At 41.1% G+C, this 27,535-nt stretch overlaps 1 protein-coding gene across 1 annotated transcript in view; it reads right to left on the bottom strand.

Annotated features, from left to right (window-relative positions):
- Nucleotides 1-708: 708 nt before the first annotated feature.
- The window catches only part of GLS (glutaminase), a 1,045,544-nt gene continuing 1,018,717 nt past the window's right edge, over nt 709-27,535 (bottom strand). The window contains exon 18 of the mRNA XM_053698626.1: nt 709-2,998. Within this exon, the coding sequence (XP_053554601.1) occupies nt 2,842-2,998 (157 nt within the window). The 3' untranslated portion in view covers nt 709-2,841. The remainder of the gene's footprint in view (nt 2,999-27,535) is intronic.

Genomic DNA, 27,535 nt, shown 5'->3' with positions numbered 1-27,535 from the left:
AAGTAAAAGAAAAGTAAAAAGGTCCCCATCCTGGTCTAGGAAGTTAGAAACAAATGTAACTTTTTGACATATAGCATGAGATGTTTAGAAAGTTATAATCCGCTCATTCTAAAGAGGGTATATTTTCTGCTTTTTAACTTTAGGGACATTAAACACTAAATAAATGCTAGATAGAACGATGCATCCAAAGAAAAGATTAGTCTGACAATAATATAAACATAATTTTTAAAGTTTCCTTGGCTGTTTAAATAGACACAATTAGTGTCTATAAAACAGTGGGAGCTGCCATGTTGTAACTTAGGTTACCTGCTCTGCTGTTGCCAAATAAGAACAATTATAAACAGGTCACTAGAGTATTAAGTCGGTGGCTGTGTGGAATATAACAGTGTTCTGCACTTACATTTTTAACAGGAACTGAAATGTCTCTTAGACGTGGGTTTCATTTTAGCGGAGTGTAGCACAGCCCTGCCCTCTCTTTACTCTAACTTGATGTTTAATCTATGAAATTCTCTTCTTTACAGTGAGCAGTTTTGTATTGTGAATGGTTACAATGGAGCCAGATATTTATTCTCACTGCCTATTACTAAGCCCAGACTCTAAACATATGTCCGATCCAGAAAGAGAATGGACCTGCCCCTCTCTTTCCCTCACTCGTTCATGATGTTAAATAAACAAACAAGGTGTAATTATGAATATTGAGCATAAAGCTTGTAATAATATATTTGGATTTAATAAATTAATCTCGTAACAAGTATCTTTGGAAAATAAACTCTTATTTAAACGTATTTTTCTTTGGGTTAATTTCTAAAATCTAACCAATTCCTGTTCACCGCAGCACCAAATATAGTATAATAAATATTTAATTATCAGATTTTACATTTATAAATATTTCTAATACATTTTATAATTACAATTTGACATTTAATTTCCATCATGGTAATTATATATTTAAGTATATTAAGTTGCACTATCTTTAAACATTATTGGCCTTTAAAAGCCATGTGTTCTTTCTTTTACACATACTTAAATACTGAAAGTACATTCACATGTAACAAAAAAAAAATCCTAATGGTCTGACATAAATACAAGACAAAGCAGTCTTAAAAATCTATGTGCGCATTTTCTTAGCTAAAAACAACATACATATAAAATATCACAAATACATTTACGCATCTTGTAACACCAAATTCTTTGAGGGACATAGAAGTAATGTGTTAATTGTAAATCCCCCTTCCAGTGGACAATTATATATAACCTCCCTTAATCCTGTTTTTTTTAAATCTGTGCTAATCTATGACAGGTTGATGTAGCCAGTCAGATTGTGTTTTAGCTGAGCAGGCACTGTCTGCTGTCACAGATGAGCATCCAAGACTGCATATAGGGAGACAGGGAAGCTATTAATGGAGTCATTGTGAGTAAAAAAACAAGATCTTGCTGACGAAGGCACAATGCACTCTGTGCATGTGCATTAGCGCTTTACTATCTCCCTACCTCAAGCACTAGGGGGTCAGGAGCAGCGTTTCCCTCTAAGGCCAGTTTTGTGTGTGGCCCAAGAGAACCAAACCTTGCAGTCTGCATTGTGCAGTGTTTTCAAATTGGAGGGTGCGGTTACCTAATTAACTGTTTCACTGCTGGGCTGCAAACAAACTGGCCTTAGAGGGATCACTAGTCAGGAGTACATTTGTGACAGAGCTACTGTGCATTCATAGTAAGCAGGCACTGGGAACGTGTTCAATATATTTCACAGACCTCCATTGAGGTTCTGTATCACAAGTTTAGTGTCACTAGCCATCTGGTAAACCTCAACTCATATCAATTAAGCATTTGTCTTAGAGCTGAATTTGTGTCCTCAAAAACAATATCAATCCAATTTTATATTAAAAGCACATCTATGCATTAAAAATATGTTCATATTATCTTCACTTATATAAGGGGATTTGGATTATGTAAGGTTTGGGGAAAAGATACTCAGTATAAGCGACCCACATTATAAATAGATCAACAAAAGGGACTACTTCAGCAGCTGCAAATAGAGTGGGTGACAGATCTTTTACAATTAACACATAGTTTTAGTAGGTATTGGCTACAATCATCAAATTAAAGATTTGCGCTACTTTAGCAACACATCAAAAACATCCATGTGATCTTATTAACTTTATATAAATAAAGTACTTTAAAATACATTTTCAAAAAAATCTAGGAGTGACAATTTATTTCTGGGATAATGCCCTAGTCCAAATTATTATTTGTAAATACTTTCAATTAAATATTAAGGTTATTCCCCTTTAAAGCACGGCCCCATTTTGCAGCAAGGGATAACTTTGCTAGGCTTTATATCACCTGAGAGACAGCAACATCAACTCACATCCCCATCAGCAACAATTTCCAATCCCAAAATACATTTTACTATTTGATACATAAGAACATACAAAATAGTGAAATTCTAATATACTGCAATGGAAAGCACAGCCTTACACAATAGTATCTAATAATCTTTCAGGGGTTACCTGTGTATAATTCTATTTCTATAACAAACATATAGAAATCTAGTATAAAGTAGGCAAATCTATGCAGCATAAGTCCCATTAACCATGTGCTGCCAGGGATGCCTGCCATATGTGTCTTTGCATTGCATACCTGGTTGACAGCAGAAAAGGTTAAAGAAGAGAGGCTTTGCCTTTGTTGCTTTTCCTTAAATTTCATCCTGAGTGTCCCACAAAAAAAATAACACAGAAACAGACTTTGTTTAAAATATACATCACTATAAGATAAAAAACACACGTCATAGGCTCCTACAAATTAAACAAGTGCAAATATATGATCTGTGTGTGAAGGACACCTTTATAGCAGCCCATCTAGGTTCTTTTGGACTGTCTGATCTTCCTTCCCACTGTCTGGATCTTCTGAGGGAACATAATTATTTTGGTATTCTTGAAGGATTTTGACTACATCGTGGTGTCCAAAGTGCATAGCTTCATCCATAGGAGTATTATTCCATCTGCAAACACATAGATAGGATATTATTATGTATTATAATCATATGTAGTATGTATATTATGTAAGTTACTATTTTATTGAAGAATTAATTTAATTTGATCTGTAAAATCTAAGAGATGGTTTAAAAATATATATATTTATGCTTACCTGATAAATTTCTTTCTTTCCGAATATGGAGAGTCCACAACGTCATTCCAATTTTTAGTGGGAATATCACTCCTGGCCAGCAGGAGGCGGAAAAGAGCACCACAGCAAAGCTGTTAAGTGTCACTCCCCTACCCATAATCCCCGGTCATTCGACCAAAGGGAAATGGAAAAAGGAATAACACAAAGGTTTAGAGGTGCCTGAGGTTTAGTAAAAAATGTCTTAATTAAGGATGGGGCCATGGACTCTCCATATCTGGAAATAAATAAATTTATCAGGTAAGCATAAATTTTGTTTTCTTTCCTAAGATATGGAGAGTCCACAATGTCATTCCAATTACTAGTGGGAACCAATATCCAAGCTAGAGGACACGGAATGAATAGGGAGTGAGAACAAGACAGGCAGACCTAAACAGAAGGCACTACGGCTTAAAGACCCTTTCTCCCAAAAGAGGCCTCAGCCGAGGCAAAAGTATCAAATTTGTAAAATTTAGAAAAAGTATGTAGAGAGGACCAAGTTGTAGCCTTGCAAATCTGTTCCACCGAAGCTTCATTTTTGAAAACCCAAGAAGATGAGACAGCCCTAGTGGAATGAGCTGTAATTCTCCCAGGAGGCTGCTGACCAGCAGTCTCATAAGCAAAACGAATTAGACTTCTCAACCAGAGGGAAAGAGAAGTAGTGGTAGCCTTCTGACCCTTACGCTTTCCTGAGAAACAAACAAACAGGGCAGAAGACTGGCGAAAATCCTTAGTCGTCAGTAGGTAGAATTTTAGAGCACGCACAACATACAAGTTGTGCAACAGGCGTTCCTTATGAGAAGAAGGATTGGGACAGAGAGAAGGAACAACAATTTCCTGATTAATATTTCTATCCGAAACCATTTTTGGAAGAAAACCCAATTTAATACAAAGAACCGCCTTATCTACATGAAAGATAAGGTAAGGCGAATCACACTGCAAAGCCGAGAGTTCCGAAACTCTCCGAACAGAAGAGATAGCAATAAGAAATAAAACGTTCCAAGATAACAACTTAATATCTATAGAACGCATTGGCTCAAATTGGCTCTGATTCTGACCAGGGCCTGACAAAAAGATTGAACATCTGGCACATCTGCCAGACGCTTATGTAAAAGAATAGATAAAGCAGAAATCTGACCTTTTAGAGAACTGGCTGACAACCCTTTCTCCATATCTTCCTGGAGAAGACAAAATCCTAGGAATCCTGACCCTACTCCAAGAGTAGCCTTTCGATTCACACCAATAAAGGTATTTACGCCACACCTTAGGGTAAATTTTACAATTAACAGGCTTGCGAGCCTGTAGCATGGTCTCAATGATCGACTCAGAAAACACACGCTTAGCCAGAACTAAGCGTTCAATCTCCAAGCAGTCAGCTTCAGAGAAACAAGAATTGGATGGAGGGATGGAACCTGCGTTAGAAGGTCCTTCCTCAGAGCCTACCCCCAAGCTGGCAGAGATGACATTTTTATTAAGTCTGCATACCAGATCCTGCGAGGTCATGCAGGAGCTATTAGAATTACAGACTCTCTCTCCTGTTTGATATGAGAAATGACTTGAGGAAGTAGCGCAAACGGAGGAAACAGGTATGCTAGGCCAAAAACCCAAGGAACTGTCAGAGCATCTATCAGAGCGGCCTGCAGATCTATTGACCTTGAACCGTACCTTGGAAGCTTGGTGTTCTGCCAAGACGCCATCAGATCCAACTCCGGCACCCCCCACTTGAGGGTTAACCTGGAGAACACCTCTGGATGGAGAGCCCATGCCCCGGCATGAAATGTCTGTCTTCTCAGGAAAACCGCTTCCCAGTTGTCCACTCCTGGAATGTGGATGGCAGACAGACAACAGATGTGAGCTTCCGCCCACTGAATAATCCGAGCCACCTCCTTCATGGCTAAGGAACTCCAAGTTTCTCCCTGGTGGTTGATGTAAGCCACTGAGGTGATGTTGTTCGACTAGAACCTGATAAACCGGGCTAAGGACAATTGAGGCCAAGCCATCAGAAAGTGAAAGTGTTGGTCTAGAAAGGCAAATCTCAAGAACTTGTGATGATCCCTGTGGATGGGAACATGAAGATAAGCATCCTTCAGATCTATGGTCGACATGAACTGACACTCTTGAACCAAAGGAAGAATGGAACAAATGGTTTGCATTTTGAAGGACAGTACCCTGAGAAACTTGTTGAGACACTTTAGGTCTAAAATAGGTCAAAAAGTTCCCTCTTTTTTGGGAACCACGAACAGATTTGAATAGAATCCTGGACCCTGTTCCCTTACTGGAACTGGAACAATCACTCCCAGGGAGGAAAGGTCGTGAATGCAGTTCAAGAATGCCGCTCTTTTTACCTGGTCTGCTGATAAATCTTGAGAGGTGGAATCTGCCCCTGGGAGGGAAAGTTTTCAATTCTATTTTGTAACCCTGAGATACTATGTCCACAGCCCAAGGATCTGGGACATCTCGTATCCACACTTGACAAAATAGGGAAAGTTTGCCCCCACTTGATCCGATCCCGGATCGGGGGCCGACCCTTCATACTGACTTAGATTCAGCTGAGGGTTTCTTTGATTGCTTCCCCTTATTCCAAGATTGATTGGGATTCCAAGAAGACTTGGACTGTTCCTGCTTGGAAGAGTGAGAGGAAGACTTTGACCTTTGAAGTTACGAAAGGAAAAAAAAATTACTTTGACCTCCTTTAGGTCTGTTTTTCTTGTCTTGTGGTAGAAAAACATAATTTATGTAAGAATATACCTGATAAATTCATTTCTTTCATATTGGCAAGAGTCCATGAGCTAGTGACGTATGGGATATACATTCCTACCAGGAGAGTCAGTTTCCCAAACCTCAAAATGCCTATAAATACACCCCCCCCCCCACCACAATTCAGTTTAACGAATAGCCAAGAAGTGGGGTGATAAGAAAGGAGCGAAAGCATCAACAAGGAATTGGAATAATTGTGCTTTATACAAAAAAAATCATAACCACCATAAAAAGGTGGGCCTCATGGACTCTTGCCAATATGAAAGAAATTAATTTATCAGGTAAATTCTTACATAAATTATGTTTTCTTTCATGTAATTGGCAAGAGTCCATGAGCTAGTGACGTATGGCATAGCAAATACCCAAGATGTGGAACTCCACGCAAGAGTCACTAGAGAGGGAGGGATAAAAATAAAGACAGCCAATTCCGCTAAAAAAACAATCCACAACCCAAATAAAAAAGTTTTAATCTTTATATTGAAAAAAAACTGAAATTATAAGCAGAAGAATCAAACTGAAACAGCTGCCTGAAGTACCTTTCTATCAAAAACTGCTTCTGAAGAGAAAACATCAAAATGGTAGAATTTAATAAAAGTATGCAAAGAAGACCAAGTTGCTGCTTTGCAAATCTGATCAACAGAAACTTCATTCTTAAAAGCCCAGGAAGTAGAAACTGACCTAGTAGAATGAGCCGTAAACCTCTCAGGCTGGGATTTACCCGACTCCAAATAAGCATGATGAATCAAAAGCTTTAACTAAGATGCCAAAGAAATGGCAGAAGCCTTCTGACCTTTCCTAGAACCAGAAAAGATAACAAATAGACTAGAAGTCTTTCTGAAATCTTTAGTAGCTTCAACATAATATTTCAAAGCTCTTACCACATCCAAAGAATGTAAAGATATTTCCAAAGAATTCTTAGGATTAGGACACAACGAAGGGACAACAATTTCTCTACTAATGTTGTTGGAATTCACAACTTTAGGTAAAAATTTAAATGAAGTACGCAAAACCGCCTTATCCTGATGAAAAATTGGAAAAGGAGACTCACAAGAAAGAGCAGATAATTCAGAAACTCTTCTAGCAGAAGAGATGGCAAAAAGGAACAATACTTTCCAAGAAAGTAATTTAATGTCCAGAGAATGCATAGGCTCAAACGGAGGAGCCTGTAAAGCCCTCAAAACCAAATTAAGACTCCAAGGAGGAGAAATTGGCTTAATGACAGGCTTGATACAAACCAAAGCCTGTACAAAACAATGAATATCAGGAAGATTAACAATTTTTCTGTGAAACAGAACAGAAAGAGCAGAGATTTGTCATTTCAAGGAACTTGCAGACAAACCTTTATCCAAACCATCTTGAAGAAACAGTAAAATTCTAGGAATTCTAAAAGAATGCCAAGAGAATTTATGAGAAGAACACCATGAAATGTAAGTCTTCCAAACTTGGTAATAAATCTTTCTAGACACAGATTTGCGAGCCTGCAACATAGTATTAATCACTGAGTCAGAGAAACCTCTATGACTAAGCACTAGGCGTTCAATCTCCATACCTTCAAATTTAATGATTTAAGATCCGATGGAAAAATGGGCCTTGAGATTGAAGGTCTGGCCTTAACGGAAGTGGCCAAGGTTGGCAACTGGACATCCGAACAAGATCCGCATACCAAAACCTGTGTGGCCATGCTGGAGCCACCAGTAGTACAAATGAACGCTCCATTATGATTTTGGAAATCACTCTTGGAAGAAGAACTAGAGGCGGAAAGACATAAGCAGGTTGATAATTCCAAGGAAGTGACAACGCATCCACTGCTTCCGCCTGAGGATCCCTGGACCTGGACAGATACCTGGGAAGTTTCCTGTTTAGATGAGAAGCCATCAGATCTATTTCTGGAAGCCCCCACACCTGAACAATCTGAAGAAACACATCTGGGTGAAGAGACCATTCTCCCGGATGTAAAGTCTGGCGACTGAGATAATCCGCTTCCCAATTCTCTATACCTGGGATATGGACCGCAGAGATTAGACAGGAGCTGGATTCTGCCCATGCAAGTATCCGAGATACTTATTTCATAGCTTGAGGACTGTGAGCACCTCCTTGATGATTGACATACGCCACGGTTGTGACATTGTCTGTCTGAAAACAAATAAAAGGTTCTCTCTTCAGAAGAGGCCAAAACTGAAGAGCTTTGAGAATCGCACAGAGTTCCAAAATATTGATTGGTAATCTCGCCTCTTGAGATTTCCAAACCCTCTGCGCTGTCAGAGATCCCCAGACAGCTGCGCTGGAATGAGGGCCGCACCTTCATGCGGACTTGGGGGCTGATTTTGATTTTCTAAAAGTCTTGGATTTATTCCAGACTGGAGAAAGCTTCCAATTGGAAACCGTTCCTTTAGGGGAAGGGTCAGGTTTCTGTTCCTTATTCTGACGAAAGGAACGAAAACGGTTAGCAGCCCTAAATTTACCCTTAGATTTTTTTATCCTGAGGCAAAAAGGCTCCCTTCCCTTATCAAAAATGGCATCACAAATGAAATTATTAGCATGTTGAAATAGCTTAACAATGCTATACACATTATGATCTGGTACTTGTTGCGCTAAAGTTTCCAACCAAAGCTTAGCTTGAGGACTGTGAGCCCCTCCTTGATGATTGACATACGCCACGGTTGTGACATTGTCTGTCTGAAAACAAATAAAAGGTTCTCTCTTCAGAAGAGGCCAAAACTGAAGAGCTCTGAGAATCGTTCCAAAATATTGATTGGTAATCTCGCCTCTTGAGATTTCCAAACCCTCTGCGCTGTCAGAGATCCCCAGACAGCTCCCCAACCTGAAAGACTTGCATCTGTTGAAATCACAGTCCAGTTTAGACGAACAAAAGAGGCCCCTTGAATTAAACGATGGTGATCAAACCACCAAGTCAGAGATAGTCGAATATTGGGATTTAAGGATATTAATTGTGATATCTTTGTATAATCCCTGCACCATTGGCTCAGCATACAAAGCTGAAGAGGTCTCATGTGAAAACGAGCAAAGGGGATCGCGTCCGATGCTGCAGTCATGAGACCTAAAACCTCCATGCACATAGCTACTGAGGGGAATGACTGAGACTGAAGTTTCCGACAAGCTGAAACCAATTTCAGACGTCTGTGAGAGACAAAGTCATGCATACTGAATCTATTTGTAATCCTAAAAAGGTTACCCTTGTCTGAGGAATCAAGGAACTTTTTGGTAAATTGATCCTCCAACCATGTATTTGAAGAAACAACACGTTGATTTGTGTGAGATTCTGCAGAATGTAAAGACTGAGCAAGTACCAAGATATCATCCAGATTTCAAAAGATTCTTGGAGCTGTTGCTAGGCCAAAAGGAAGAGCAACAAATTGGTAATAGAGAATCTCATCTGATAGTGATCTGGATGAATCGGAATATGAAGATATGCATCCTGTAAGTCTATTGTGGACATATAATGTCCTTGCTGAACAAAAGGCAGAATAGTCCTTATAGTCACCATCTTGAATGTTGGTATTCTTACATAATGATTCAAAATTTTTAGATCCAGAACTGGTCTGAAAGAATTCTCTTTCTTTGGAACAATGAACAGATTTGAGTAAAACCCCAGACCCCGTTCCGGAAAGGGAACTGGCAAAATTACCCAGTATAACTCCAGGTCTGAAACACACTTCAGGAAAGCCTGAGCCTTTACTGGGTTCACTGGAATGCGTGAGAGAAAGAAACTTCTCACAGGCGGTCTTACCTTGAAACCTATTCTGTACCCTTGAGAAACAATGTTCTGAATCCAATGGTTTTGGATTGAATTGATCCAAACATCTTTGTAAAATCTTAGTCTGCCCCCTACCAGCTGCGCTGGAATGAGGGCCGCACCTTCATGCGGACTTGGGGGCTGATTTTGATTTTCTAAAAGTCTTGGATTTATTCCAGACTGGAGAAAGCTTCCAATTGGAAACCGTTCCTTTAGGGGAAGGGTCAGGTTTCTGTTCCTTATTCTGACGAAAGGAACGAAAACGGTTAGCAGCCCTAAACTTACCCTTAGATTTTTTTATCCTGAGGCAAAAAGGCTCCCTTCCCCCCAGTGACAGTTGAAATAATAGAATCCAACTGAGAACCAAATAATTTATTACCTTGGAAAGAAAGAGATAGCAACGTTGACTTAGAAGTCATATCCGCATTCCAAGATTTAAGCCATAAAGCTCTTCTAGCTAAAATAGCTAAAGACATATACCTGCCATCTATTCTAATGATAGCAAAAATGGCATCACAAATGAAATTATTAGCATGTTGAATTAGCTTAACAATGCTATACACATTATGATCTGGTACTTGTTGCGCTAAAGTTTCCAACCAAAAAGTTGAAGCCACAGCAACATCAGCCAAAGAAATAGCAGGCCTAAGAAGATGACCTGGACATAAATAATCTTCCTTAGATAAGATTCCTATCTAAAGGATCTTTAAAAGAAGTACTATCTGCCATAGGAATAGTAGTACGCTTTGCAAGAGTAGAGATAGCCCCATCAACTTTGGGAATCTTTTCCCAAAACTCCAATCTATCAGTCGGCAAAGGGTACAGTTTCTTAAACCTTGAAGAAGTAGTAAATGAAGTACCCAGACTATTCCAGTCCCTAGAAATTACATCTGAAAGAGCATCAGGAACTGGAAAAACCTCTGGAATAACTACATGAGGTTTAAAACCCGAATTTAAACGTTTACTGGTTTTAATATCAAGAGGACTAGTCTCCTCCATATTTAATGCAATCAACACCTCTTTTAATAAAGAAGGAATATACTCCTTTTCAAATAAATATGAAGATTTGTCAGTGTCAATATCTGAGGCAGAATCTTCTGAACCAAGATAAATCAGAATGCTGTCAGTCATTTAAAAATTAATCGAATTTATGAAAAGTTTTAAAAGACCTTTTACGTTTATTAGAAGGTGGTATAACAGACAGGGCCTTCTGAATAGAATTAGAAACAAATTCTCTCACATTAACAGGAATATCCCAAACATTAGATGTTGAAGGAACAACAAAAGGTAATGGATTACTACTAATGGAAATATTTATCATGACAACTAACACAAACTACAACCGGAGGAACAGTTACCACAAGTTTACAACAAATGCACTTAGCTTTGGTAGAACCAATATCAGGCAGCAGCATTCAAGAAGTAGATTCTGTGACAGGGTCAGATTGAGACATCTTGCAACATGTAATAGAAAAAACAACATATAAAGCAAAATTATCAATTTCCTTATATGACAGTTTCAGGAATGGGAAAAAATGCAAACAGAATAAGCCTCTGGAAACCAGAAGCAAAATGAAATAAGAACTTAAATAATGTCAAAAATCTGGCGCCAAGTATGATGCCCACAACTGACAAAATATTTTTTGGCGCCAAGAAAGTCTGCAACAAACACACAACTACGTGAAAACTCTCGGCGCCAACTAAGACGCCGGAAATGACGACATTACGCCAACAAACTTAATTCTCGCGCCAAAAATGACGCAATAAATTATAGCATTTTGCGCTCCCGCGAGCCTAACAGCCCGCAATTTAGAAAAGAAAGTCAATTTGAAAATTTTCAAGTAAGAAATTCTTTTCTTTTTTTTTTTATATGCATTTCCCAAAATGAAACTGACAGTCTATAAGAAGGAAATATACTGATTAACCTGAATCATGGCAAATAAATAAAGTATAAAACATATATTTAGAACTTTACATACAAAGTGACAAACCATAGCTGAGAGTGTCATAAATAAAAGAAAACATACTTACCAAAAGACACTCCTCTACATAAAGTAGATAGCCAAACCAGTACTGAAACGAGAATCAGTAGAGGTAATGGTATATAAGAGTATATCGTCGATCTGAATAGGGAGGTAGGAGATGAATCTCTACGACCGATAACAGAGAACCTATGAAATAGATCCCCGTTAGGATGACCATTGTATTCAATAGGTAATACTCCCTTCACATCCCTCTGTCATTCACTGCACTCTGAGAGGAACCGGGCTTCAGCATGCTGAGAAGCGCATATCAACGTAGAAATCTAGCACAAACTTACTTCACCACCTCCATAGGAGGCAAAGTTTGTAAAACTGAATTGTGGGTGTGGTGGGGGTGTATATATAGGCATTTTGAGGTTTTGGAAACTTTGCCCCTCCTGGTAGGAATGTATATCCCATACGTCACTAGCTCATGGACTCTTGCCAATTACATGAAAGAAAGACCCTTTTCCACCCATAATTCCAGAAATTATTTCTGTCAGATCAGGTCCAAACAAGGTCTTACCCTTGTAAGGAAGCGCCAGAAGCTTGGAGGTAACATCCGCTGACAAAGATTTTAGCCACAAAGCCCTACAGGCTAACACAGTGAAGATATCTTGGCACCCAGTCTAATAACTTGCATGTTACCATCAGAAATAAAGGAATTGGCTAGTTTGAGAACATTAATCCTATCTTGGATCTCCTCCAAAGGAGTCTCTACTAAAATTGATTCAGACAAGGCGTTGCACCAATAAGATGCCGCACTTGCTTCTGTGGCAATACAAACTGCAGGTTTCTATTGAAAACCTTGATGAACATACATCTTTTTCAAATAAGCCTCCAGCTTTTTGTCCATGGCATCCTTAAAGGAGCAGCTATCCTCTATAGGGATCGTTGGTCTCTTAGCCAAAGTAGAAATAGCCTCTTCTACTTTAGGCACCTTGCGCCATGAATCTTTAATTTTTAAGACAGGAGACCGGGAGAAAGGTATCCCTGGCTTCTCTCATTCCTGTGAAATAATCTCTGTCACACGGTCTGGAACAGGAAACACTTCCACAGAGGAAGGAACATCATAGTATTTACTAGACTTCTTAGAGTTGACAACGACAGAAGTATTGGAGTCGTCCAAAGTAGCCAATATTTATTTCCTAACACATTGCTGCTCATGGTACAGAAAGCCAGAGTTGGTTACTCTGTTCTTTCTTTTTCTACAGGTCTCTGTGAGGAGTATGTGTCCTTTAATACCTTGTGAGCTGTCTTCCTGCCAGACAGCAGGTAAGTGCTTTTGTCTTCTAGGTCTTGGAGACTTGCACTTCAGAAGAATATGTCATATGCAGTAGATGGAGACATTTTTAAAATCCTTTATACAGGATTTTCTTTGGCAGTGGGCAGGCACATTATGTATGTTGAGACTAGGGGTTAATCTTCCCTTTTATTGGGACGTTTTTCCTCTCTGGGCTAATTTTGTTGAAATACTTTATTAGTATGTGTGTGGCTTATGTTTTATACAGGGATTTATGTATAAACCTAAAATTTGGCAGTTGTTTTTCTTTGCTTGCTTAGCTAGAACAGGCTAACTGACAGACTGCTTGAGCATTTGTGTAAATTAAGCTCCGGTTTTGTAGGCAGAGGGAAATGCGCGCCTTTTACTTGCTGCGTAGTTTCCTCTCTCTGCCGGTCATGTGACTTCTCTCTGCTGTCGGATATTCACAGGGCGGAGCGGCGTCATTGAATTTCAGACTCTTCAGTGTCGATCTACTTTATGATCGTTTTAGAGACTGCTGGCAGCCAAATTGTGTATAAGTGTTATGGTAAGGCACCTCAGCCTGTCTGATGTGTAGGGAGTCTGATTGGTTTATTATTTTAAAGAATTTTTGCATAACGTTAAGCGGCTGGGGTAATAAAAAATCCTAAAGTGACAGTGAATTTAAAAAAATTCTACAATTTGGGGAATTTTTTATTTAGTAATTTTGCCTATACAATTCTATGCTGCATGCTTAGCTAGAACACTTCAATTTAAAGATAAATTGTTGTCCTCTGAGCCCAATGTCTCTCAGGATGATGCTGTTCAGGCAATGACACAGCTTTTTCCTCAAACGTCCCAAGCCTCTATGGCGTCACATACAGTGCCTTGCAGTTCCTCTCAGCCTCCTGGAGGAGTTTATTTGCCTGCAAATTTTGCTGCACAGGTATCTTCTGCGGTATCTGTGGCATTATCTGCTTTTCCTATGTTGGGGAAATGCAAGAGGAAAATTGCAGATAGTAAGGTATCTGTCCCATCTGCTGTTACGCAGGTTGCCCTCCCTCATAAGTCTGATGAGGAGGATACGTCGGTAGCCTCTGAGGGTAAAATCTCAGATTCGGACAGTATAATTCCTTCATCTGATACTGAAGAATGTATTATTTAACCTATATAGATATGGAAGATTTCATTGCTTTTGCTCTTTGTCTGTTATAAACTTAACAAGGTACTATGTGGCCTCTCTGAATTTGAGCTCTGCATATTACAGCTTTTTAAATAATAATAGCAGTCAATAAATAGTTCAAATGATTTTGGGCATAACACCTAAAATTAAGAGTTTTCAAATTCTGAGAATTGGAAGGGCTCATGGCAGGCTTTACAGGCCTTACCCCGATGTCTCCCTTTATTGACCTTAATAGAGATAATGGGATAAGAAACTACAAAACAATTAATCTTTTGCAAACAAAATGTTTGTGTCTATTTAAGTAATAATCCCCAATTAGCTCATCCGAATAAGGCAAATGGTGAGTAGTTATCAAAAAACAATTGCAGCAAATGAGGTGTGACAGTGTACTGTAATTTTTTTCTCTCCTATAATGTATTCCCAATTATCTATTCTATAATATCTTAAATCGTTTACAAATGGTTCCTTTATATTTTTTTTGTCATTTAAAATAGCTGATTTTGTCTGTTGTATCCCCAACCTATACTGCAAATTTCAGTAGTTTAAGTACTGGTTATAGAAAAGCTAGAAGGTTTAGATGAAATCATGCACCCAGTGGGAGTGTGTCAGAAAGATACTAAAATGCTTATTTACATTTTCTCTCTAAGTATTGGTCTTTGAGTAAACATTAAGAAGATGAGGAGGACTTTGTTTAAATATTTAGACAGATAGGATAACTAGGTCTGCTCTACCAACAATCTCAGCCCATTTTATTGGGTTTTGGTTTCAATAAGAAAAAAAACTAAATGTATGCCTACCTGATAAATTATTTTTCTTCAGAATGATGATGTCCACAGTCCTCCATAATATATGGGATATATTTTCTGCCACTAGAAGGATGTGAAAAACCCATACAAGAGCTTTAAAACCCTCCCACCTCCCATCTCTCTCTTAGTTTTATGTATAGCCGAGTAGAAAACAGGAAAAAAAAGGGTAGGAAAAGCAAAGCAAGGTCTATAGAGGTGTCATTAGAACTGTCATCCATAAATTTAAACGGGCGGAGCCTGGGGACCATTATACCAAAAGAAAATAATTTATCAATTAAGATTTGTTTTCTTTCGTAAAATGATGATGGCCCACAGTCTTCCATAACATATGGGATTATAACCCAAGATGATGGTCTATGTTACGGAAAGTGTGGGACAATTTGGCAGTTCTTTTTAGCCGACACTGCAGCCTGAAGGACTTTCTGGCCAAAAGTTGCTTGCGATAAACTCTGAAATAAGTACGCAGATAAGACAAATCTGCTCCAAAGAAGCATAATCTTTCAAAAACCCACAATGTTGTAATTGCTCTTGAAGAAAGAGCTGTAATACTCTTTGGGCTAGATAACAAGTGGAGCGCAAAATATTGCTTTCGAGATGGCGATATTTGCACTCCACTTAGTAATACTAGCGCACGCAAATATGTGCTTGTATTACAAGTTAGGTGCAATGTGAACGCGACCTCGTGTTCGCATTGCAAGGAAGCATTGTGCTCATGAAAGCATGATTCCATAGGCTCTAATAGGAGCCTCAAACTCAAGCCGTGAGACACGGCATAAGAAAGGGGGTAAGTGGTGCAGCAATGGGCATCAAATTTAAATATATATATGTGTGTGTGTATACATATATATATATATATATATATATATATATTTTGTGTTTGTTTTAAATTGTTAATATGTGTATATACACATATTAACACAAATATATATGTATATAAGCATATACATATATATTTATAGAGAACACACAGTCCCCATAAACCGCAATGTAAAGGCACTATTGAGTGCCGTTTATTTTCTAACGCCAACTTTAACCCCTAAAAACTGCTTAGTGCAGTTTTTGTTTTTTTTAAAACGATGATACATTTTTTTATTTTTTAAAAGGGATCTTACATTTTATTTTGAGGGACATTTTAAAAATTAACCAGAGGTCTGACCTCTGATTAATTCTTTGAGCACTAATTGCTACTGCAAGCTCGCTGTAGCAATAACCAGTCACTTATTTATTGTGTGCCCATAAACACATAGGCACGTGATAAATTAGCGCTCCACTTGTAATCTAGCCCTTAGAAAGGTGACCTTCCCACCATCAAGAAAGTCTTAAATCTCTTTCTGTGAGTTCAGAGGTGAATGCTACCTTAGTAGCTTTCTGCCCCTTACTAGATTTAGTAGTGAGAAAAAAAAAACAGAATTTATGTTTACCTGATAAATTACTTTCTCCAACGGTGTGTCCGGTCCACGGCGTCATCCTTACTTGTGGGATATTCTCTTCCCCAACAGGAAATGGCAAAGAGCCCAGCAAAGCTGGTCACATGATCCCTCCTAGGCTCCGCCTACCCCAGTCATTCGACCGACGTTAAGGAGGAATATTTGCATAGGAGAAACCATATGGTACCGTGGTGACTGTAGTTAAAGAAAATAAATTATCAGACCTGATTAAAAAAACCAGGGCGGGCCGTGGACCGGACACACCGTTGGAGAAAGTAATTTATCAGGTAAACATAAATTCTGTTTTCTCCAACATAGGTGTGTCCGGTCCACGGCGTCATCCTTACTTGTGGGAACCAATACCAAAGCTTTAGGACACGGATGAAGGGAGGGAGCAAATCAGGTCACCTAAATGGAAGGCACCACGGCTTGCAAAACCTTTCTCCCAAAAATAGCCTCAGAAGAAGCAAAAGTATCAAACTTGTAAAATTTGGTAAAAGTGTGCAGTGAAGACCAAGTCGCTGCCCTACATATCTGATCAACAGAAGCCTCGTTCTTGAAGGCCCATGTGGAAGCCACAGCCCTAGTGGAATGAGCTGTGATTCTTTCGGGAGGCTGCCGTCCGGCAGTCTCGTAAGCCAATCTGATGATGCTTTTAATCCAAAAAGAGAGAGAGGTAGAAGTTGCTTTTTGACCTCTCCTTTTACCGGAATAAACAACAAACAAGGAAGATGTTTGTCTAAAATCCTTTGTAGCATCTAAATAGAATTTTAGAGCGCGAACAACATCCAAATTGTGCAACAAACGTTCCTTCTTTGAAACTGGTTTCGGACACAGAGAAGGTACTATAATCTCCTGGTTAATGTTTTTGTTAGAAACAACTTTTGGAAGAAAACCAGGTTTAGTACGTAAAACCACCTTATCTGCATGGAACACCAGATAAGGAGGAGAACACTGCAGAGCAGATAATTCTGAAACTCTTCTAGCAGAAGAAATTGCAACTAGAAACAAAACTTTCCAAGATAATAACTTAATATCAACGGAATGCAAGGGTTCAAACGGAACCCCCTGAAGAACTGAAAGAACTAAATTGAGACTCCAAGGAGGAGTCAAAGGTTTGTAAACAGGCTTAATTCTAACCAGAGCCTGAACAAAGGCTTGAACATCTGGCACAGCGGCCAGCTTTTTGTGAAGTAACACAGACAAGGCAGAAATCTGTCCCTTCAGGGAACTTGCAGATAATCCTTTTTCCAATCCTTCTTGAAGGAAGGATAGAATCCTAGGAATCTTAACCTTGTCCCAAGGGAATCCTTTAGATTCACACCAACAGATATATTTTTTCCAAATTTTGTGGTAAATCTTTCTAGTTACAGGCTTTCTGGCCTGAACAAGAGTATCGATAACAGAATCTGAGAATCCTCGCTTCGATAAGATCAAGCGTTCAATCTCCAAGCAGTCAGCTGGAGTGAAACCAGATTCGGATGTTCGAACGGACCCTGAACAAGAAGGTCTCGTCTCAAAGGTAGCTTCCAAGGAGGAGCCGATGACATATTCACCAGATCTGCATACCAAGTCCTGCGTGGCCACGCAGGAGCTATCAAGATCACCGACGCCCTCTCCTGATTGATCCTGGCTACCAGCCTGGGGATGAGAGGAAACGGCGGGAACACATAAGCTAGTTTGAAGGTCCAAGGTGCTACTAGTGCATCCACTAGAGCCGCCTTGGGATCCCTGGATCTGGACCCGTAGCAAGGAACTTTGAAGTTCTGACGAGAGGCCATCAGATCCATGTCTGGAATGCCCCACAGCTGAGTGACTTGGGCAAAGATTTCCGGATGGAGTTCCCACTCCCCCGGATGCAATGTCTGACGACTCAGAAAATCCGCTTCCCAATTTTCCACTCCTGGGATGTGGATAGCAGACAGGTGGCAGGAGTGAGACTCCGCCCATAGAATGATCTTGGTCACTTCTTCCATCGCCAGGGAACTCCTTGTTCCCCCCTGATGGTTGATGTACGCAACAGTTGTCATGTTGTCTGATTGAAACCGTATGAACTTGGCCCTCGCTAGCTGAGGCCAAGCCTTGAGAGCATTGAATATCGCTCTCAGTTCCAGAATATTTATCGGTAGAAGAGATTCTTCCCGAGACCAAAGACCCTGAGCTTTCAGGGATCCCCAGACCGCGCCCCAGCCCATCAGACTGGCGTCGGTCGTGACAATGACCCACTCTGGTCTGCGGAATGTCATCCCTCGTGACAGGTTGTCCAGGGACAGCCACCAACGGAGTGAGTCTCTGGTCCTCTGATTTACTTGTATCTTCGGAGACAAGTCTGTATAGTCCCCATTCCACTGACTGAGCATGCACAGTTGTAATGGTCTTAGATGAATGCGTGCAAAAGGAACTATGTCCATTGCCGCTACCATCAATCCGATCACTTCCATGCACTGAGCTATGGAAGGAAGAGGAACGGAATGAAGTATCCGACAAGAGTCTAGAAGTTTTGTTTTTCTGGCCTCTGTCAGAAAAATCCTCATTTCTAAGGAGTCTATTATTGTTCCCAAGAAGGGAACCCTTGTTGACGGAGATAGAGAACTCTTTTCCACTTTCACTTTCCATCCGTGAGATCTGAGAAAGGCCAGGACAATGTCCGTGTGAGCCTTTGCTTGAGGAAGGGACGACGCTTGAATCAGAATGTCGTCCAAGTAAGGTACTACAGCAATGCCCCTTGGTCTTAGCACAGCTAGAAGGGACCCTAGTACCTTTGTGAAAATCCTTGGAGCAGTGGCTAATCCGAAAGGAAGCGCCACGAACTGGTAATGTTTGTCCAGGAATGCGAACCTCAGGAACCGATGATGTTCCTTGTGGATAGGAATATGTAAATACGCATCCTTTAAATCCACCGTGGTCATGAATTGACCTTCCTGGATGGAAGGAAGAATAGTTCGAATGGTTTCCATCTTGAACGATGGAACCTTGAGAAACTTGTTTAAGATCTTGAGATCTAAGATTGGTCTGAACGTTCCCTCCTTTTTGGGAACTATAAACAGATTGGAGTAGAACCCCATCCCTTGTTCTCTTAATGGAACGGGATGAATCACTCCCATTTTTAACAGGTCTTCTACACAATGTAAGAATGCCTGTCTTTTTATGTGGTCTGAAGACAACTGAGACCTGTGGAACCTCCCCCTTGGGGGAAGTCCCTTGAATTCCAGAAGATAACCTTGGGAGACTATTTCTAGCGCCCAAGGATCCAGAGCATCTCTTGCCCAAGCCTGAGCGAAGAGAGAGAGTCTGCCCCCCACCAGATCCGGTCCCGGATCGGGGGCCAACATTTCATGCTGTCTTGTTAGCAGTGGCAGGCTTCTTGGCCTGCTTTCCCTTGTTCCAGCCTTGCATTGGTCTCCAAGCTGGCTTGGCTTGAGAAGTATTACCCTCTTGCTTAGAGGACGTAGCACTTTGGGCTGGTCCGTTTCTACGAAAGGGACGAAAATTAGGTTTATTTTTTGCCTTGAAAGGCCGATCCTGAGGAAGGGCGTGGCCCTTACCCCCAGTGATATCCGAGATAATCTCTTTCAAGTCAGGGCCAAACAGCGTTTTCCCCTTGAAAGGAATGTTAAGTAGCTTGTTCTTGGAAGACGCATCAGCCGACCAAGATTTCAACCAAAGCGCTCTGCGCGCCACAATAGCAAACCCAGAATTCTTAGCCGCTAACCTAGCCAATTGCAAAGTGGCGTCTAGGGTGAAAGAATTAGCCAATTTGAGAGCATTGATTCTGTCCATAATCTCCTCATAAGGAGGAGAATCACTGTCGACCGCCTTTATCAGCTCATCGAACCAGAAACATGCGGCTGTAGCGACAGGGACAATGCATGAAATTGGTTGTAGAAGGTAACCCTGTTGAACAAACATCTTTTTAAGCAAACCTTCTAATTTTTTATCCATAGGATCTTTGAAAGCACAACTATCCTCTATGGGTATAGTGGTGCGTTTGTTTAAAGTGGAAACCGCTCCCTCGACCTTGGGGACTGTCTGCCATAAGTCCTTTCTGGGGTCGACCATAGGAAACAATTTTTTAAATATGGGGGGAGGGACGAAAGGAATACCGGGCCTTTCCCATTCTTTATTAACAATGTCCGCCACCCGCTTGGGTATAGGAAAAGCTTCTGGGAGCCCCGGCACCTCTAGGAACTTGTCCATTTTACATAGTTTCTCTGGGATGACCAACTTGTCACAATCATCCAGAGTGGATAATACCTCCTTAAGCAGAATGCGGAGATGTTCCAACTTAAATTTAAATGCAATCACATCAGGTTCAGCTTGTTGAGAAATGTTCCCTGAATCAGTAATTTCTCCCTCAGACAAAACCTCCCTGGCCCCATCAGACTGAGTTAGGGGCCCTTCAGAAATATTAATATCAGCGTCGTCATGCTCTTCAGTATCTAAAACAGAGCAGTCGCGCTTACGCTGATAAGTGTTCATTTTGGCTAAAATGTTTTTGACAGAATTATCCATTACAGCCGTTAATTGTTGCATAGTAAGGAGTATTGGCGCGCTAGATGTACTAGGGGCCTCCTGAGTGGGCAAGACTCGTGTAGACGAAGGAGGGAATGATGCAGTACCATGCTTACTCCCCTCACTTGAGGAATCATCTTGGGCATCATTGTCATTGTCACATAAATCACATTTATTTAAATGAATAGGAATTCTGGCTTCCCCACATTCAGAACACAGTCTATCTGGTAGTTCAGACATGTTAAACAGGCATAAACTTGATAACAAGTACAAAAAACGTTTTAAAATAAAACCGTTACTGTCACTTTAAATTTTAAACTGAACACACTTTATTACTGCAAATGCGAAAAAACATGAAGGAATTGTTCAAAATTCACCAAATTTTCACCACAGTGTCTTAAAGCCTTAAAAGTATTGCACACCAAATTTGGAAGCTTTAACCCTTAAAATAACGGAACCGGAGCCGTTTTGAACTTTAACCCCTTTACAGTCCCTGGTATCTGCTTTGCTGAGACCCAACCAAGCCCCAAGGGGAATACGATACCAAATGACGCCTTCAGAAAGTCTTTTCTAAGTATCAGAGCTCCTCTCACATGCGACTGCATGCCATGCCTCTCAAAAACAAGTGCGCCACACCGGCGCGAAAATGAGGCTCTGCCTATGCTTTGGGAAAGCCCCTAAAGATTCAGTTCCAGAATATTTATCGGTAGAAGAGATTCTTCCCGAGACCAAAGACCCTGAGCTTTCAGGGATCCCCAGACCGCGCCCCAGCCCATCAGACTGGCGTCGGTCGTGACAATGACCCACTCTGGTCTGCGGAATGTCATCCCTCGTGACAGGTTGTCCAGGGACAGCCACCAACGGAGTGAGTCTCTGGTCCTCTGATTTACTTGTATCTTCGGAGACAAGTCTGTATAGTCCCCATTCCACTGACTGAGCATGCACAGTTGTAATGGTCTTAGATGAATGCGTGCAAAAGGAACTATGTCCATTGCCGCTACCATCAATCCGATCACTTCCATGCACTGAGCTATGGAAGGAAGAGGAACGGAATGAAGTATCCGACAAGAGTCTAGAAGTTTTGTTTTTCTGGCCTCTGTCAGAAAAATCCTCATTTCTAAGGAGTCTATTATTGTTCCCAAGAAGGGAACCCTTGTTGACGGAGATAGAGAACTCTTTTCCACTTTCACTTTCCATCCGTGAGATCTGAGAAAGGCCAGGACAATGTCCGTGTGAGCCTTTGCTTGAGGAAGGGACGACGCTTGAATCAGAATGTCGTCCAAGTAAGGTACTACAGCAATGCCCCTTGGTCTTAGCACAGCTAGAAGGGACCCTAGTACCTTTGTGAAAATCCTTGGAGCAGTGGCTAATCCGAAAGGAAGCGCCACGAACTGGTAATGTTTGTCCAGGAATGCGAACCTCAGGAACCGATGATGTTCCTTGTGGATAGGAATATGTAAATACGCATCCTTTAAATCCACCGTGGTCATGAATTGACCTTCCTGGATGGAAGGAAGAATAGTTCGAATGGTTTCCATCTTGAACGATGGAACCTTGAGAAACTTGTTTAAGATCTTGAGATCTAAGATTGGTCTGAACGTTCCCTCCTTTTTGGGAACTATAAACAGATTGGAGTAGAACCCCATCCCTTGTTCTCTTAATGGAACGGGATGAATCACTCCCATTTTTAACAGGTCTTCTACACAATGTAAGAATGCCTGTCTTTTTATGTGGTCTGAAGACAACTGAGACCTGTGGAACCTCCCCCTTGGGGGAAGTCCCTTGAATTCCAGAAGATAACCTTGGGAGACTATTTCTAGCGCCCAAGGATCCAGAGCATCTCTTGCCCAAGCCTGAGCGAAGAGAGAGAGTCTGCCCCCCACCAGATCCGGTCCCGGATCGGGGGCCAACATTTCATGCTGTCTTGTTAGCAGTGGCAGGCTTCTTGGCCTGCTTTCCCTTGTTCCAGCCTTGCATTGGTCTCCAAGCTGGCTTGGCTTGAGAAGTATTACCCTCTTGCTTAGAGGACGTAGCACTTTGGGCTGGTCCGTTTCTACGAAAGGGACGAAAATTAGGTTTATTTTTTGCCTTGAAAGGCCGATCCTGAGGAAGGGCGTGGCCCTTACCCCCAGTGATATCCGAGATAATCTCTTTCAAGTCAGGGCCAAACAGCGTTTTCCCCTTGAAAGGAATGTTAAGTAGCTTGTTCTTGGAAGACGCATCAGCCGACCAAGATTTCAACCAAAGCGCTCTGCGCGCCACAATAGCAAACCCAGAATTCTTAGCCGCTAACCTAGCCAATTGCAAAGTGGCGTCTAGGGTGAAAGAATTAGCCAATTTGAGAGCATTGATTCTGTCCATAATCTCCTCATAAGGAGGAGAATCACTGTCGACCGCCTTTATCAGCTCATCGAACCAGAAACATGCGGCTGTAGCGACAGGGACAATGCATGAAATTGGTTGTAGAAGGTAACCCTGTTGAACAAACATCTTTTTAAGCAAACCTTCTAATTTTTTATCCATAGGATCTTTGAAAGCACAACTATCCTCTATGGGTATAGTGGTGCGTTTGTTTAAAGTGGAAACCGCTCCCTCGACCTTGGGGACTGTCTGCCATAAGTCCTTTCTGGGGTCGACCATAGGAAACAATTTTTTAAATATGGGGGGAGGGACGAAAGGAATACCGGGCCTTTCCCATTCTTTATTAACAATGTCCGCCACCCGCTTGGGTATAGGAAAAGCTTCTGGGAGCCCCGGCACCTCTAGGAACTTGTCCATTTTACATAGTTTCTCTGGGATGACCAACTTGTCACAATCATCCAGAGTGGATAATACCTCCTTAAGCAGAATGCGGAGATGTTCCAACTTAAATTTAAATGCAATCACATCAGGTTCAGCTTGTTGAGAAATGTTCCCTGAATCAGTAATTTCTCCCTCAGACAAAACCTCCCTGGCCCCATCAGACTGAGTTAGGGGCCCTTCAGAAATATTAATATCAGCGTCGTCATGCTCTTCAGTATCTAAAACAGAGCAGTCGCGCTTACGCTGATAAGTGTTCATTTTGGCTAAAATGTTTTTGACAGAATTATCCATTACAGCCGTTAATTGTTGCATAGTAAGGAGTATTGGCGCGCTAGATGTACTAGGGGCCTCCTGAGTGGGCAAGACTCGTGTAGACGAAGGAGGGAATGATGCAGTACCATGCTTACTCCCCTCACTTGAGGAATCATCTTGGGCATCATTGTCATTGTCACATAAATCACATTTATTTAAATGAATAGGAATTCTGGCTTCCCCACATTCAGAACACAGTCTATCTGGTAGTTCAGACATGTTAAACAGGCATAAACTTGATAACAAGTACAAAAAACGTTTTAAAATAAAACCGTTACTGTCACTTTAAATTTTAAACTGAACACACTTTATTACTGCAAATGCGAAAAAACATGAAGGAATTGTTCAAAATTCACCAAATTTTCACCACAGTGTCTTAAAGCCTTAAAAGTATTGCACACCAAATTTGGAAGCTTTAACCCTTAAAATAACGGAACCGGAGCCGTTTTGAACTTTAACCCCTTTACAGTCCCTGGTATCTGCTTTGCTGAGACCCAACCAAGCCCCAAGGGGAATACGATACCAAATGACGCCTTCAGAAAGTCTTTTCTAAGTATCAGAGCTCCTCTCACATGCGACTGCATGCCATGCCTCTCAAAAACAAGTGCGCCACACCGGCGCGAAAATGAGGCTCTGCCTATGCTTTGGGAAAGCCCCTAAAGAATAAGGTGTCTAAAACAGTGCCTGCCGATATTATTATATCAAAATACCCAGATAAAATGATTCCTCAAGGCTAAATATGTGTTAATAATCAATCGATTTAGCCCAAAAAAAGTCTACAGTCTTAATAAGCCCTTTTTGAAGCCCTTATTTACAATCGTAATAAACATGGCTTACCGGATCCCAGAGGGAAAATGACAGCTTCCAGCATTACATCGTCTTGTTAGAATGTGTCATACCTCAAGCAGCAAGAGACTGCTCACTGTTCCCCCAACTGAAGTTAATTGCTCTCAACAGTCCTGTGTGGAACAGCCATGGATTTTAGTGACGGTTGCTAAAATCATTTTCCTCATACAAACAGAAATCTTCATCTCTTTTCTGTTTCTGAGTAAATAGTACATACCAGCACTATTTCAAAATAACAAACTCTTGATTGAATAATAAAAACTACAGTTAAACACTAAAAAACTCTAAGCCATCTCCGTGGAGATGTTGCCTGTACAACGGCAAAGAGAATGACTGGGGTAGGCGGAGCCTAGGAGGGATCATGTGACCAGCTTTGCTGGGCTCTTTGCCATTTCCTGTTGGGGAAGAGAATATCCCACAAGTAAGGATGACGCCGTGGACCGGACACACCTATGTTGGAGAAAACAACTACAAGTTTGTCTGAAATCTTTTAGTTGCTTGAAGATTTAGCCTTCATCTTGTGAATAGTGAGAAATGTAGAATCACAAGACAAGGTTAACAATTTAGAAACTCTTTATGCAAAAGAGTTGCTAATAGAAAAAGTGCTTTCCTATATAATAGTAAATATCAATGGAATGCAATGGTTCAAGAAAATAACATTGCAATATAGAGAAAAACATAATTTATGCTTACCTGATAAATTCCTTTCTCCTGTAGTGTAGTCAGTCCACGGGTCATCATTACTTCTGGGATATTAACTCCTCCCCAACAGGAAGTGCAAGAGGATCACCCAAGCAGAGCTGCTATATAGCTCCTCCCCTCTACGTCACACCCAGTCATTCGACCGAGAACCAAACGAGAAAGGAGAAACTATAGGGTGCAGTGGTGACTGGAGTATAATTTAAAAATTTAGACCTGCCATAAAAAACAGGGCGGGCCGTGGACAGACTACACTACAGGAGAAAGGAATTTATCAGGTAAGCATAAATTATGTTTTCTCCTGTTAAGTGTAGTCAGTCCACGGGTCATCATTACTTCTGGGATACCAATACCAAAGCTAAAGTACACGGATGACGGGAGGGACAGGCAGGATCTTTATACGGAAGGGACCACTGCCTGAAGAACCTTTCTCCCAAAAACAGCCTCCGAAGAAGCAAAAGTGTCAAATTTGTAAAATTTGGAAAAAGTATGAAGAGAAGACCAAGTTGCAGCCTTGCAAATCTGTTCAACAGAGGCCTCGTTCTTAAAGGCCCAAGTGGAAGCCACAGCTCTAGTGGAATGAGCTGTAATTCTTTCAGGAGGCTGCTGTCCAGCAGTCTCATAGGCTAAACGTATTATGCTACGAAGCCAAAAAGAGAGAGAGGTAGCAGAAGCTTTTTGACCTCTCCTCTGTCCAGAATAAACGACAAACAGGGAAGAAGTTTGGCGAAAATCTTTAGTTGCCTGTAAATAAAATTTCAGGGCACGGACTACATCTAGATTGTGTAGAAGTCGTTCCTTCTTTGAAGAAGGATTAGGACACAATGATGGCACAACAATCTCTTGATTGATATTCTTGTTAGTGACAACCTTAGGTAAGAACCCAGGTTTAGTACGCAGAACTACCTTATCTGAATGAAAAATCAGATACGGAGAATCACAATGTAAGGCTGATAACTCAGAGACTCTACGAGCCGAGGAAATAGCCATTAAAAACAGAACTTTCCAAGATAACAGCTTGATATCAATGGAATGAAGGGGTTCAAACGGAACACCCTGTAAAACGTTAAGAACTAAATTTAAGCTCCATGGTGGAGCAACAGTTTTAAACACAGGCTTAATCCTGGCCAAAGCCTGGCAAAAAGCCTGAACGTCTGGAACTTCTGACAGACGTTTGTGTAAAAGAATGGACAGAGCTGAGATCTGTCCCTTTAAGGAACTAGCAGATAAACCCTTTTCTAAACCCTCTTGTAGAAAAGACAATATCCTAGGAATCCTAACCTTACTCCATGAGTAACTCTTGGATTCGCACCAATGTAAGTATTTACGCCATATTTTATGGTAAATCTTTCTGGTAACAGGTTTCCTAGCCTGTATTAAGGTATCAATAACTGACTCCGAAAAACCACGCTTTGATAAAATCAAGCGTTCAATTTCCAAGCAGTCAGCTTCAGAGAAATTAGATTTTGATGTTTGAAAGGACCCTGAATTAGAAGGTCCTGTCTCAGAGGCAGAGACCAAGGTGGACAGGATGACATGTCCACTAGATCTGCATACCAGGTCCTGCGTGGCCACGCAGGCGCTATTAGAATTACCGATGCTCTTTCCTGTTTGATCCTGGCAATCAATCGAGGAAGCATCGGGAAGGGTGGAAACACATAGGCCATCCCGAAGGTCCAAGGTGCTGTCAAAGCATCTACCAGGACCGCTCCCGGGTCCCTGGACCTGGACCCGTAACAAGGAAGCTCTGGTTTGCCCCAAAGTCGAAGTATTTGGGCAAAGACCTCCGGATGAAGTTCCCACTCCCCCGGATGAAAAGTCTGACGACTTAGGAAATCCGCCTCCCAGTTCTCCACTCCAGGAATGTGGATCGCTGACAGGTGGCAAGAGTGAGACTCTGCCCAGTGAATTATCTTTGAAACTTCCATCATCGCTAGGGAGCTTCTTGTCCCTCCTTGATGGTTGATGTAAGCTACAGTCGTGATGTTGTCCGACTGAAACCTGATGAACCCCC

The sequence above is a fragment of the Bombina bombina genome, chromosome 1 (assembly GCF_027579735.1).
Source record: "Bombina bombina isolate aBomBom1 chromosome 1, aBomBom1.pri, whole genome shotgun sequence".
Lineage (NCBI taxonomy): Eukaryota > Metazoa > Chordata > Amphibia > Anura > Bombinatoridae > Bombina > Bombina bombina.
Note: the sequence above shows the minus strand (reverse complement) of the source record. Positions and strands in the feature narration are given on the sequence as shown.